General features: G+C 38.8%; 1 protein-coding gene across 1 annotated transcript in view; it reads right to left on the bottom strand.

Annotated features, from left to right (window-relative positions):
• SORCS3 (sortilin related VPS10 domain containing receptor 3) overlaps positions 1-14,682 on the bottom strand; it is a 516,059-nt gene that overhangs the window by 328,096 nt on the left and 173,281 nt on the right. The window contains exon 2 of the mRNA XM_063307802.1: positions 7,281-7,348. Coding sequence (XP_063163872.1) covers positions 7,281-7,348 — 68 coding nt within the window. The remainder of the gene's footprint in view (positions 1-7,280; positions 7,349-14,682) is intronic.

The following is a 14,682-nucleotide window of genomic DNA, read 5'->3' as shown; positions in this document are numbered from 1 at the left end:
CCAACTAGCAGTCAGAAGACATGATGAAAACTCCTTAATCTCACAACACATGGACAGACTCAACCATAGTTTCAACTGACAAAATGTGAGCATTCTGTTGTTGTTTATTAGTTTAGTCGCTTCTGACTCTTTGTGACTTCATAGACCAGCCCACGCCAGAGCTTCCTGTCGGTCGTCAATACCCCCAGCTCCCCCAGGGACGAATCCATCACCTCTAGAATATCATCCATCCATCTTGCCCTTGGTCGGCCCCTCTCCCTTTTGCCTTCCACTCTCCTTAGCATCAGCATCTTCTCCAGGTTGTCCTGTCTTCTCATTATGTGGCCAAAGTATTTCAGTTTTGCCTTTAATATCATTCCCTCAAGTGAGCAGTTTGGCTCTATTTCCTGGAGGATGGACTGGCTTGATCTTCTTGCAGTCCAAGGCACTCTCAGAATTTTCCTCCAGCACCACAGTTCAAAAGCATCGATCTTCCTTCTCTCAGCCTTTCTTATGGTCCATGTCTCACAGCCATATGTTACTACAGGGAACACCATTGCTTTAACTATGGGGATCTTTGTTGTCAGTGTGATGTCTCTGCTCTTAACTATTTTATCGAGATTTGTCATTGCTCTTCTCCCAAGGATTAATCATCTTCTGATTTCCTGACTGCAGTCAGCATCTGCAGTAATCTTGGCACCTAGAAATACAAAGTCTTTCACTGCTTCTACATTTTCTCCCTCTATTTGGCAGTTATCAATCAAGCTGGTTGCCATAATCTTGGTTTTTTTGAGGTTTAGTTGCAAGCCAGCTTTTGCACTTTCTTCTTTCACCTTCATCATAAGGCTCCTCAGTTCCTCTTCGCTTTCAGCCATCAAAGTGGTATCATCTGCATATCTGAGATTGTTAATGTTTCCTCCAGCGATTTTAACTCCAGCCTTGGATTCCTCAAGCCCAGCTTGTCGCATGATGTGTTCTGCGTACAAGTTGAATAGGTAGGGTGAGAGTATACAGCCCTGCCATACTCCTTTTCCAATCTTAAACCAGTCCATTGTTCCATGGTCTGTTCTTACTGTTGCTACTTGGTCGTTATACAGAATCTTCAGGAGGCAGACAAGATGATTTGGTATCCCCATACCACTAAGAACTTGCCACAATTTGTTATGGTCCACACAGTCAAAGGCTTTAGAATAGTCAGTAAAACAGAAATAGATGTTTTTCTGAAACTCTCTGGCTTTTTCCATTATCCAGCGGATATTGGCAATTTGGTCCCTAGTTCCTCTGCCTTTTCTAAACCCAGCTTGTCCATCTGGCAATTCTCGCTCCATGAATTACTGAAGTCTACCTTGCAGGATCTTGAGCATTACCTTACTGGCATGTGAAATGAGTGCCACTGTTCAATAGTTTGAACATTCTTTAGTGTTTCCCTCTTTTGGTATGGGGACATAAGTTGATTTTTTTTCCAATCTGATGGCCATTCTTGTGTTTTCCCAATTTGCTGGCATATAGCATGCATTACCTTGACAGCATCATCTTGCAAGATTTTGAACAGTTCAGCTGGGATGCCGTCATCTCCTGCTGCCTTGTTATTAGCAATGCTTCTTAAGGCCCATTCATCCTCACTCTTCAGGATGTCTGGCTCTAGCCCACTGACCACACCATCAAAGCTCTCCCCAATATTGTTATCCTTCCTATACAGGTCTTCTGTATATTCTTGCCACCTTTTCTTGATCTCTTCTTCTTCTGTTAGGTCCTTGCCATCTTTGTTTTTGATCATACCCATTTTTGCCTGGAATTTACCTCCGATGTTTCTAATTTTCTGGAAGAGGTCCCTTGTCCTTCCTATTCTATTGTCTTCTTCCACTTCTGCACATTGCTTGTTTAAAAATAATTCCTTATCTCTTCCGGCTAACCTCTGGAATTTTGCATTTAATTGGGCATATCTCCCCCTATCACTGTTGCCTTTTGTTTTCCTTCTTTCTTGGGCTACTTCTAGTGTCTCAGCAGACAGCCATTTTGCCTTCTTGGTTTTCTCTTTCTTTGGGATGTATTTTGTTGCCGCCTCCTGAACAATGTTGCGGACTTCTGTCCAGAGTTCTTCCGGGACCCTATCTACTAAGCCCAGTCCCTTAAATCTATTCTTCACCTCCACTGCATATTCCTGAGGGATATTAGTGAGCTCATATCTAGCTGATCTGTGAGTCTTCCTTAATCTCTTTAGTCTGATCCTAAATTGTGCAAGAAGAAGTTCGTGATCTGAACTACAGTCAGCTCCAGGTCTTGTTTTTACCGACTGTACAGATGTCCGCCACCTTTGGCTGCAAAGGATGTAGTCAATCTGATTTCGGTGTTGTCCATCTGGCGAAGTCCATGTATAAAGCCATCTCTTAGGCTGTTGGAAGAGAGTGTTTGTTATGCAGAGTGAGTTGTCTTGGCAAAATTCTATCAGCCTATGTCCTGCTTCATTTTGTTCCCCCAGACCATGCTTACCTGTAATTCCAGGTGTCATTTGACTGCCCACCTTAGCATTCCAGTCTCCCATGATGAAAATAACATCTCTTTCAGGCGTGTTGTCCAGTAGGTGCTTCAGATCCTCATAGAACTGCTCTACTTCAGCTTCTTCAGCATCTGTGGTTGGGGCGTATATTTGGATCACTGTGATGTTAGATGGTTTGCCCTGAATTCGAATTGAGATCATTCTATCGTTTTTTGGATTGTATCCAAGCACTGCTTTAGCCACTTTACTATTAATTATGAAGGCTACTCCATTTCTTCTGTGGTCCTCTTGTCCACAGTAGTAGATCTGGTGGTCATTTGATGTGAAGTGGCCCATTCCAGTCCATTTCAGTTCACTGATGCCCAAAATGTCTATCTTTAATCTTGACATCTCACCAATAACCACATCCAATTTGCCCTGGCTCATAGATCTTACATTCCAGGTTCCAATGGTGTGTTGATCCTTAGAACATCGGATTCGCCGTTCACCACCAGCACCGTCAGCCACTAGCCGTCCTCTCGGCTTTGAGCTAGCTGCATCATCACATCTGGGGCTAGTTGAACTCATCCTCTGTTCCTCCCCAGTAGCATTTTGACCATCTTCTGACCTGGGGGTCTCATCTTCCGATGGTATACCAACATATCTCTGGTTGTACTGATCCATTCTAGACCAAGTCAAATCTAAAAATGCTAGGGAATTTCTGGAAGCTTGGCCTTCAGACAAATCAGCCATCAATGGACACATGGAATAAACTATATTTACACACCATTCAAAAGAGACAATAAAAAAGTTAAGAAGAAAACAAAAAGACCAGAAGACATCCTTTCCAGCAGCCAACACCCAGATAAGCAGGGATTAATACCAGGCAAACAATCAAGCAAAAAACAATACCCTTTGGGGGGAGATGGGTGGTGGCAAAATTTAATAAAATAAAAAATAATAAAATAAAAACTACCAAAGAGAAAACCTTACCCCCACCAACACTGGCATGGCAAACTGCTGTATACATATAAACAGGGAGCAAACCCCACACTCAATTGCACTGAAGATGTTACCTAGTTGAATAATGAAATGTCTGCAAGCAAACAACCAACCTCAGAGAGAGCCAAAGACTCCACAGTTCAACCCTGAACTACATATATATTCTCTTCTATTGTAACATTACAAAAAAGAAGCATTGCAAATTGCTATGTTTCCCATTGAAGCAACTGGATTTCCTAAGCTTGTGTACATTTTTTTTTTGAGAAATGTTTATCAAAGTAGCCCATCTTTGCTGCTGTAACCACTGTCTTCCTTCTGCCTCTGTTATTTTGTTTGTTAATTTAGACATCTATACTGTATCCCACAATGCTATATTAGTTGATGGGCCAGACACTATGTTAAAGCAAATCCACACAATTAAGTCCCAAGATTTTACAGAAGCAATGTTCTGTTTACATTATTTAAGCTTCTGCAGTATTCAGAATACTTCAGTGTTTAGAACAACACAGCAGAGATTCAGGTGGTATTGTGTAAGTGTAGGAAAATTTGGGGCAATTTGTGCAGTTGATATTGCCTCCACAAACCATGCTGCAAATATTCTCACAAAGATTGCTGGCATGAATTTTTTTTCATATGAACTGCATTTGCCCCAGACGTAGCTCCTGATTTTCAGTAACAGTCCTTGAGTTTGGTAGGTAAACATCTGGTTCTGATCCATTTTCAATTATTTGGATTGCCAGTTCAATTAAGATAATGGACAATTCAACAAATGAAATAGATCCATTTGATTCAGTTCAGTGCTTCAGCTCAAAACATCAGATTGGGCTGAGTCAAATTTCTGAATCAAACAAATGTTCATCAATTCAAATTTCAGAAATTCGAGTTTTGATTGTATGCTTTTTAGCTGCATCTCAAAACTTGAAGCCTTGTACAATCCTACCATAAATTTCCTGCAACATATGCTAACTGTGGATATAAACAGCTACATCTATAGAAACCCAAACTGTATGTTTACAAAGTAATGCTTTGCAAGTATTTTTTTTCCAAGTCCTGTTTAGAAACTCCATTTATTTTCACTTATGAATTGCTTTTATTCCCCCACTTAACTTCAAAACTCAAATGCTTTTGGCTTTGTACTTTAATCTGTTTGATAAAGCTATCCGTCTAGTCTTAAAACCTGCTAAGGGCTGGCTTCTGCAGAAACAGCAATCTGCCTCATCAGATCTTGATCATGACATCATGACTTACTGTATGTCCAATGTTGCTAGGTATTACCTTCCAGACACTTCCCATAACGTCTTCTATCTAACACAACCCACCCTATCAGGGGCCTTCCAGATGTATTGGACTTCAATTTGCAGAATTCCCAAGCAATGTAGTTGATAGCCTTGCTGGCTGGGAATTCTGTGAATTGAAGTGCAACACATTTGGAGAGCATCAGACTGGGGAAAGCCAATATAGGATACACTAGTAAATATAGACATGCAAACGGGTAGCTTTTAATATCATTTTTAGTAGCTTTAAGTCCCACACACACTAAAAAGGAAAGCTCTGATTTTCAATATATTTTCTGTTTCCTGACTGAATAGTTCCAAATTTATTAATTGATTGCATTTACATCATGAGTCAATCAAATGAACTTCTCCACATTAGTGAAGGAATACTGTTGGATCTTACCCTTATTTATGTCATAATTATGTCTATACTAAAATCACTTGTTTAGTAAAGGAAAACATGTTTTTCCTGAGGTTTCCACACCCTAAAAATGGAAATGGCTGTGCTTCTTCCTATTAGTCTCAGAGTTATTTATACTTCTGTGGATTAGTACATTACAGTGCAATTGGGCTTTAAAGGTACCATGAAATGAAAAGTTTCAAGAGTTCTTAGGAACAATTAATTCCTAATGCATTAGCATGTTGTTTTCTCCCTGATTATAGTCTAGAAATAGTTTCTGCAAGTGGCTTTCCAATGAACATTTAGCAGAAAAAGAGGCAAAGAAAGGATAGGCAAACAATAGGATGCTGTTCTAGTGTTTAATATTAAATGAAAAAGTAGGCAAAGTTATAATCCCTTTCTTCATTCTCATAATGCAGCTGGATGAGATGGCAGGAGGGAAGGAGGGAGGGAATAAAGTGATCAAGTGAATGGAACAATATTCTAGTGAGAAAATGTTACACACTTGAGACTTTTAAGGTAGAAGACTGGCAAGTAATATTGGCAGTGGGGGGTAGAGAGGACCAATCTTTTGACAAAAGATTCTGAAAAACACAAAACAGGAGAGAGTAAACTGGAATAGTAATACTATAGTATTTGGCACCACACAATATGGATAGCTTTAAAAAGGAGTTTGCTAAACTCATGGAAGATAAGGATATTAGGCCTGACTATATGTCACCTCCAGTATCAGGGGCATTGTATCCCTCTGTGTGAGTTGCTGAGGTACCCAAGTGAGAGAGTGACATTCACTCATATCTGCTTGGGAGCCTCCTAGGTACAAATGGATGTTAGGTAGTCCTCGCTTAACTACCATTCGTTCAATGATCGTTGGAAGTTACAAATGCACTGAAAAACGTTATGTATTACAGGTACCCAAAGTTACAACCATTGCAGCGCTGCACTTATGGCCACAGGGGCACTTCAACAACACCCACCTGCCTATCTCCCCCCCCCCATCTCTGCCCTTTTGGCCGCCCTACACCCTGCCTTGTGGGGTGGCAAGCAGCCCCAGAACTACGTGGCTCTGGGGCTGCTTGCCACACCCCAGGAAGCCTCAGCTGCCCCAGCCCAGTCCCAGATACAGTCACCCTCGCCACCCTGCACTGAGACCCCTGCTGCCATGCGCTCCACTGCCCCAGCTCTGTCACCTTAGCTCACCTGCTTGTGTAAAGCCAGTTCCTGGAAAAGCTGCTTGCAAACACGCCTCTTTGCAAGGAATCGGTCATTGGAGAAACCACTTGCAAAGGTGCTTGCTTTTGCCACTTGGCACAAAGGGGCTTCTGGGCATGAAGGGCCAAGCTGGGCACACCTTGTCAGCAGTGGGAGCAAGAAGATGGCAAGGTGACCTGGCAAAGCAGAGGCACCTGGCTACCTTTTTGACTCCGTTTTGAACCTAGTTTCTCTAGTGAACATTTCCTCCACATGGCTCCCTTCAGAGCACTGTATTTGGAAAGCTGCACTCTCTTCTCAGAGCTTTCAGAAAGGAAGGGCAGCTTCTTGCCACCCCAGAGCCATGCAGTTCTGTGTCTGCTTGTCACATGCAAGTCAGGATGCCAGGTGGCTGAAAGGGCAGAGAAGGGGGATAGATCGAAGGGTGGTGGAACTGAAGGCAGTCCCTTACCTAACTGAGGTTCGGGGCTGGGAGGGACCAAGCTGGGAGTGGCTTGGATTGGGATGGGTGCTTGGCGAACAACCAGTAAAATTCACTTAACAACAAGGGGAATTGCCAGGATTGCCCTTGCTAAGCAATGCAGTCACATGACATCTTGCTTTACGACCACATCGCTTAGCGATGGAAATTCTGGTCCCAATTACCATTGTTAAGTGAGAACTACCTTTACTTCAGGGTTAGCCTCAGATGACCATGATGATTTACAGATTCCAGTCTTAGGAAAACAAAATGTACCCATGTTGTTCCAACAATGCATGATTTTGACTACAAGTCAAAGCATATTATCTGTAACTGCCACAGCAGGGTTTTTAAATAACAAAAAATTCCCCTGCTCATAAGGGCAAAGAGTCAATATCTGTTCAGTTACTCACAACTTTTCCTTTGTCTTCTTTCATCCTCTATCACTCAGGAAAAGATACCATGTAATCTGCTTACCTCCAAAGTGAGCTTTCAGTGACACTTCCCAAATTGAAGTCATGCAGCTTTGTAAGAATGAGAATCACCTAAGAGAAGAAGAGGAAGAGAAAAGAAGGAGATGAAAAGCATCTTCCACTGGCTTTCTGCAACAACATATTTGAAATCACCCACAGGAGAGATTAACATTTATCCATACATGTGGGGGTATTATATGATCAAGCAATGAGTAGGGAGAAAGCTACGGAGAGGAAATCAATAGCTGAATGTATTTTCATAGGTAGTAATATTTTATTATATTGCAGGTACAAAATATCATGGAGAATATAGTCAAACATGCTTCCTTTCATATAGGCACATCTGGACTTATTCCATTAACAATGCAAGCCTATGTCTTTCCTTAGTTGGTAGGAAGCCCTCCTGTGTTCAGTTGAGCTTCTTCTCAAGAAAATACACACAGGCTAAACTAGACATGAGATGAATGAATGAATGTCCATTCATATTATTGTATAATATATATTGCTGATGTCCAGTTCACCTTCTGCACTTAATTCCAGTGCAGGCAAACCCTTTGTTTCCAGTCGGTTACTATACACTATGGCAGGAATACCCTCTGACAGAAGAAAAATGGTATAATTGTGCTTATTTGTTGTTGTTTGTTTGTTTGACCAGTCCAAGAGGTATAAAGAAACAAGGGAATCCACCAACAAGAGGCTTTGGTAAATGTGATCCAGACAGACCATCAGGCCATCATGACAGTCAAAGGAGAAGAGGTTGAAATCTGGAAACAAATTTCTTTAAGCCAGTTTCATGTTTATCTCATTTGCACAGGGAGTCTAGCAGCTTAAGGCTGGAGTGTGGAAAAGCCCAAAGTCTTCACTGTTGCAATTTGCATTTTGAGAGAAGTCTCCAGTGATGTTAATGGGAGCTTCTGTTGAAATGCAACTAGCAGTTTGGAGAAGCAATTTTTATTGGGCTTGGAATAGGGAGAAAATTGTTAGACCCCTTTCTTTCTCCCTATAGACATTTGGCTGCTCCAGCTTCCTTTTCATGTGCTAATTACAAAATAAAATATGGAATTAGATTGTATTCATACAATTATAACACAACTAGTTTGGTCTATTTTTCCATAGGTTAATGCACTTTTCAATGAGTTAACCAGCACAAAACTCTAAGTGTACTAACACCTCTAATGAATCTGCCTAATTTCTTCTTTTCAGAGACAAACATCAGACCAAGACACTCAAGAAATTTCACCATCATATAGTAGAAGATAATGACAACACTTCCAGCTCTGACTGAAATTAGCTGACTCAGGAAATAGAATATGAAATGAAAAAGAGCAAAGATACTTAGAGGTGAAGCCTTACCATCCAAATTAGAGGAAAAGCTAAGCAAAAACAGGTTTTCTGCAATTACTCAAAATACTCAAATGGAACAGAGAAAGAACAAATATTTTTATGAAATATGAAGGTCCAAATATTTTCACAAGATATTGTTCCATTTGTTAAGCTTCTGTGCTTCTACTATCATCTTCCCTTATTGTATCTTTGATATCTAGAATAGTCAACTGCTTCTACCTGTTCCTTTCCTGATTTATACTCTTGGTTCAATTTATGAAAGCTCCTAGCTTGACCTCTTGACAGTTTATAGACTACTGCGTGCTGATTCCACTACCTAATTGTAACCTCTGGCAGAGACATTTATCCTTAGGCTGGACAATGTTGCAGGCAGAGCTGCAATTCTGTCACAGTGGAATTTATTTAGATCATTTTCTTACTGGATTATAAATTATAAACTGAAGAAGATCTATAGATTCCCTCCATGTGGATGTTGAAAGCAAAGGTAGAAATATGAACTTGGGCTTATTTTATCCAACCCAATATCCTAGACAATGAACTATATTAGTTCTTGTACTCTGAGACATATGAATCAGCATACTAACCTTTTAAATATTACATTTTAATATAGATGCCATGCACCTCCCAGCCCAAATTGCAATATTCTATTAGAACATTTTGGAAAACCTTTTCTGGTTGACAGCCACATTATTTCTCTCATACCCTATTATCTCTGTCTCTCTTTCTCTTTGTCTCTCTCAATCTGACCTCCTATTCTCTCCTATTCTCTCAAGAAGCAGACTTCAGAGAAGGGTGAAATAATTCTTACTAGAAAGAAATTTGAATTCATTTCTTTCCAAGAACCATCTGTATCCTTCAGGGATGCAGGCTGGGAACCCCAGGTTTTAAGGTGCATTTTTCACATAATTAAGAATACACTGAAACTGTCTGAACTCTCTCTAACCACCCAAGTTGACAAATGGCAGGCCTCATGTAATTTATGGCATTAATTGTTCAAACTGAAATTATTTTGCTAAAATGTAAACCAGAAATAACAACCAAGAGTTTAGCTACATATATAATTATTATTAAAGAATAACTTACTACTGTGTAAATCTTGCTACATTTAAGAGAGAGAAAAATACTTTTAAAATCCCTTTATTCCTCAACCTCAAGCAGAGTTGTAGCAAGCAAAGAGAGATGCCCGAGTCATCTGAAAATACACAGTAAAGTCAAAGCATGCAATGTATCACCTTAGAAATGGCTACTTACAAGCTAAATTGTAGTTTTAAAGAGAGGCTAAACTAACTATCATTAACTCTGTTCTTAACCCTCCCCCCCAAAAAAAATCCCTCTGTTTTTATTTTAAGTGGGGAAGGCTTAGAGTATGAAACAGAGTGCAATAGTCTATGTATGAGAACAAGTTGTTCCTTCCATGACCACCTTTTGTGACATTAGCTTGCAAGGGACTATATAGAAAAAAAAGCAGCTGTGATTCCAGTGAAGTCAGTTAATTGATAAGGTACTCATAATCTGTCTCACGTAACCTGAATTCTTCCACCACCATTTTAATTCTACATTAGTCTAGCCACTATATGCATCTGATGAAGTAAAGTGCAGCTCATGAAAGCTTACGGTTTTTAATAAAATTTATTAGTCAGAAAAGATGCTACCAGACTCCACCTAATTTTTGTACACAAATTTTTCTAATGCAAAAATTACCAGCATTTTTCACTGGTATTTATCATAAAATCACAAAATCATAGAATTGGAAGAGACTCTTTCACCACATATTAATGCCTCCAACTCAAATGTATATTTTCCTGGGACGGCCTAACTATTGTGCGAGTCCATGAAAAGGTGTGGCATCTTTATGGAGCTGCTGACAGGCACATACAGAACTTGAAGCACTCTTCCTACTATTGATCTGAATAACTTCACATCCCTAGTATCTATTTAATTGTTATGCCATTTGTTTTTATCAGTTCAATCATGTCCAATTCTTGTAGACTGGACAAGTCCCTGCAGTTTTCTTGGCAAGGTTTTTCATAAGCGGTTTGCCATTGCCTTCTTCCTAGGGCTGAGAGAGAGTGACTGGCCCAAGGTCACCCAACTGGCTTTATTTTCTATCCCACTTTATTATTTTTATAAATAACTCAAGGTGGTGAATGCCTAAGGCAGGACTAGAACTCACAGTCTCCCAGTTTCTGGCCTGATGCCTTAACCACTACACCAGATTGCCTCTATGTTATGCCATTTAGTTCATATTTAATTAGCTTGCTGATCATTATGTCATGGGGCATTTTCCTAAATGCTTGGCTGAAATCAAGAAATGTTCCATCTGTAGCATTCCATCAATCAATTAAGGAAGTTGTTCAATGAAAAAATGATAAGATCTGCTCTTAACAAATCTATGCTGACCTCAGGTATTCAACACATTGTTTTTAGGATACTTACTTATTATTTTATAATCTACTCTAGACTTTTCCTTCATGTTGATATCAGACTGAGGCTTCCTTGTTTCTTTTTTCCCCTTTTTGAAGCTAGAGATAGGATTTGCCCTGGTCCAGTCATCTGGAATTTCATCTGTTCTTCAGGATTTCTCAAGTATGGTATGTAAAAGCAAAATCAGACTATCTATTTCTTTCTTCAATACCTTAGGATGAAATTCATCTGTATCAAGACATTTAAACTCATTTAAAGTAAACAGAAATACAGAACATATTAAAGAAGCCTTTTTTTCCCCTGTTGTTCTTTGCCAATCTCAGCTCATTCCAAGTTTTAGCTTTTTCAACATCCTATTTATGCTTCCAGGCCAGGCTATCTGTCTGTACTATTCTTATTTTTCAGCTTTCAGTTACATATGCTTTGTTAATGTGTGTTTCATCAATGTGCACAGTCTTTATTTCTATTTTGCCAAAATAGATTCTATTTTGAACTAACAGACTTTTCATGCTGGCAAACCATACAATTTCTTTCTTCAGGAAAAAGAATCCATATCAACTTTCTTCTTACTTTATCGTTCTATTTTACCTATCTTAATTTGTGGCTGATTACATACAAAAAAAATTAGGAAAGAGAAGGAAACAATTCCTCTATCCCCACTCTCCTTTTCTTCCTCTCACCTGCCATATTTTCTGCTTATTTTAGGGACTGGTGAATCAAAAGTTATTACTCTGGCAAATAAGTTCATCTCTTGTAGTAGCATTTGTTATTATTATAACTTTATGAAAAATAACTATAAAGAATTAACATTTTCCCAAGGCTTTCAGGGTGGTATCTTAGCAAAGGGAATAACTAGAATATATGATCCAGTGCAAGTTGCTAAATCAATTTTTAAAAAATTAGGTTGGCCTCCCCCCCGCATTACATACTATAATGCGTGATAGAGGATTCTTAAATCATATTTCTGCCAAATGGTGTTTAAGTCTGTGTGTATGTGTATGTATGCATGTGTGGGTACACATACAGAGAGAGAGAGAGAGAGAGAGAGAGAGAGAGAGAGAGAGAGAGAAACTTCTACAGAAATAAAGTTCAATCTCCCCTTTTTTTAGGCAAGTGAGATCTCTTCAAGTGGGAATGCTGTTTACTTGCAGTAGACGCATCTAGCAATGCTGGCAAAAATACTGTGGGGAACAATTGGAGCCTGGCAGAGGGAAGGTTTAGATAACATAATAGGTCTTTTTCAGAATCTAATGTCTGTGTTTTTGGTTACTTGCAAGCTGTTTCCTTTCTTGCTCTGTTTATTCATAATACCTTGGGATTTTACCCCAATGTGTCCCTTGTGTTGCTGTGAGGGCTGATTAATATTCCTTGTGCTTCTTCAAACATGACCTCACCATGACTTATGGCTGATATTTTTAAATATTACTAAGCTTTTGTACTGAGCCTCTTCCATAGGAAGATGTAAGGTATTTTATGATTAAAAAAATTCCCAAATATCTCTCCCAAGAAGTTAGTAACAGAGACTGAGAGTCTGCTCTGGACTCTAGAGTGAGGATGGTAACACATTCTGTTTGTCAATGCTGGAAAAGTAGTTTGTTGAATAACTAACCAAGAAGCCAATAAAGCCAGTCAAGAATACCTGAATTTGTTCTGCAGTTTGCTGATTTGAAGCAGCTATTCTCATTTAAAAAGATGGAGAAGTAAAACAAATGTGCTGTTTCCCTTTCTCAACAGCCTGTAGGTGGGCAGCAGGTACAATGCTACCTGGTTGTAATGCATTCTCTTCTGATACAGATGTTTTTAGATGATGGGCTTTTTTCCTCCTTTAAAAGGTACAAGATACAAAAGCACCTGTGAAGCGTATGTCACAACAAGCTTCTTAAATTCTAAGGCAGGGTTAGCATCTTTATGAGGCTGCAGGTCCCACCCATGATTCTGTGAGTGATGGCCTGGAATTCCTACCTTCCTGAAAATTCACCTGAAATCTGAAGCAATAACACTTTGAGTTATCATACAGTTACAAAAATCTTGCATATCTTTGAAATGTATACTATTAATTGGGGGAGGGGCTACAGATACTATTTCGGAGTTAATAGGTACTCTAGCACATGAGTTGCTGCTGGGAGTTGGGCAGCATGTATAACAACAACAACAACAACAGCATACTGTAGTTGCCAAGTTGTCAACTGCTGTAAGGCTTCCCTACAGTTCCCTTTCTGTTCCTTTTTTTTTGGGGGGGGGGTAATATTTATGCCAGAGTAGATAGTAGATAATTATGGTGAGTTTGAAAACAAAAGCCAGCAGTGAATATGCTTCTGTAATGTTCCATATCATGGACATATTTAGTAGATTAAGCTATACTTAATCCTCCCCTAATATGATAATATTTAGATTTAGGGCTAAGTGAAAGAGAATAGGTTCAGGTCTGCTTTTTATGTATATGGATTTTTAAAAATTAAAAATCAAACTGAAAATTCATTAGTTCAGATCAAGGGACAGGAAGGAGCTTGAGTTACATGATCTTTTTAAAAAAAGGCATTTTAAAAACAGGATAGGTAACATTTCTTAAAATCATTACATGTTAATAAAATTAGTAAATATATGTAGATGTAGATGTGTAGCTTGTACAACTACATGCTTAAAAGAAGTAAACTAATTTTAAAAAACTAGAAATTATTAAAAAACAAACAGCAAAAATCTAAAAACCTGAATTAGTTCATGTTCTTACTATGATTTACTCTCTATTTTAGAGAGAGAGCAAGTCACAGTAAGACCATGAACTACAGACATTTAAGCAAAATAAAGATTAAATTGAGAGAGGTAGGAAGTAATGAAAACTCTGAGAATATTAATCTGTCCAACATCAGGCATGTTACATAGAAACATGCAAAGTCTTTTAGACATTGTTAACAATGTTATAGTAAAAAAGAAAGAAAAAGAGCACTGAATCAACTGGAAGGGTGTCCCAATAGTAGGCATGAATTCAAATTTGTAGAAAGATGTCATATTTAACTTTGAATGAAGATTGCATCAGATCTGTTCCCTTCTGAAACAAATCATTTGGCCATAAAGGTTTGCATGCAACTGTAGATATTGACTGATATAAAACTTTCCTATCATGTAAGATACCTGTTTATAGATTTCTGTACTTGAATGTGGTATTTGTCTCCTGTTTATAATGATAAGAATATTTTTAAAAATAAAATTGGTAAATAGCAACAGTATATTATGTTCTTAACCCAGAGGCCTGGAAAATGTATCTTATATCTATTCAGGAATTTGTAAATTCTTTTTTCTCATATACAAGCCTGTTAGAAAGTTGTATCAATTCCTGTCCCATCCTGCTTGTTAATTATGCTTCATAAATACACAGACAAGCCTATGTCTGAACTATGTCAGTTTATCTGTTTTCTTGGATTTACATAAAACCTTTTGTTGGGAGCTCAAAGTAATTTACATGGGTTTTAATTTTACTCTCACAATAGCCCTGTGAGGTAGGTTGGCATAAGGAATAAAGTTAGGGAGGTAGGATCCAATGGCTGTCTTCAGTATGGGAACAACTTTTTCCAGGTTCATTACTTCCAGGTGGGCTGAAATAAACTTTTGGGCCTATGGTCCCCCAGTGAGTTTTCATGGCT

Source organism: Candoia aspera, chromosome 6 (assembly GCF_035149785.1).
Source record: "Candoia aspera isolate rCanAsp1 chromosome 6, rCanAsp1.hap2, whole genome shotgun sequence".
NCBI lineage: Eukaryota > Metazoa > Chordata > Lepidosauria > Squamata > Boidae > Candoia > Candoia aspera.
This window is presented reverse-complemented; position numbering and strand designations above follow the sequence as displayed.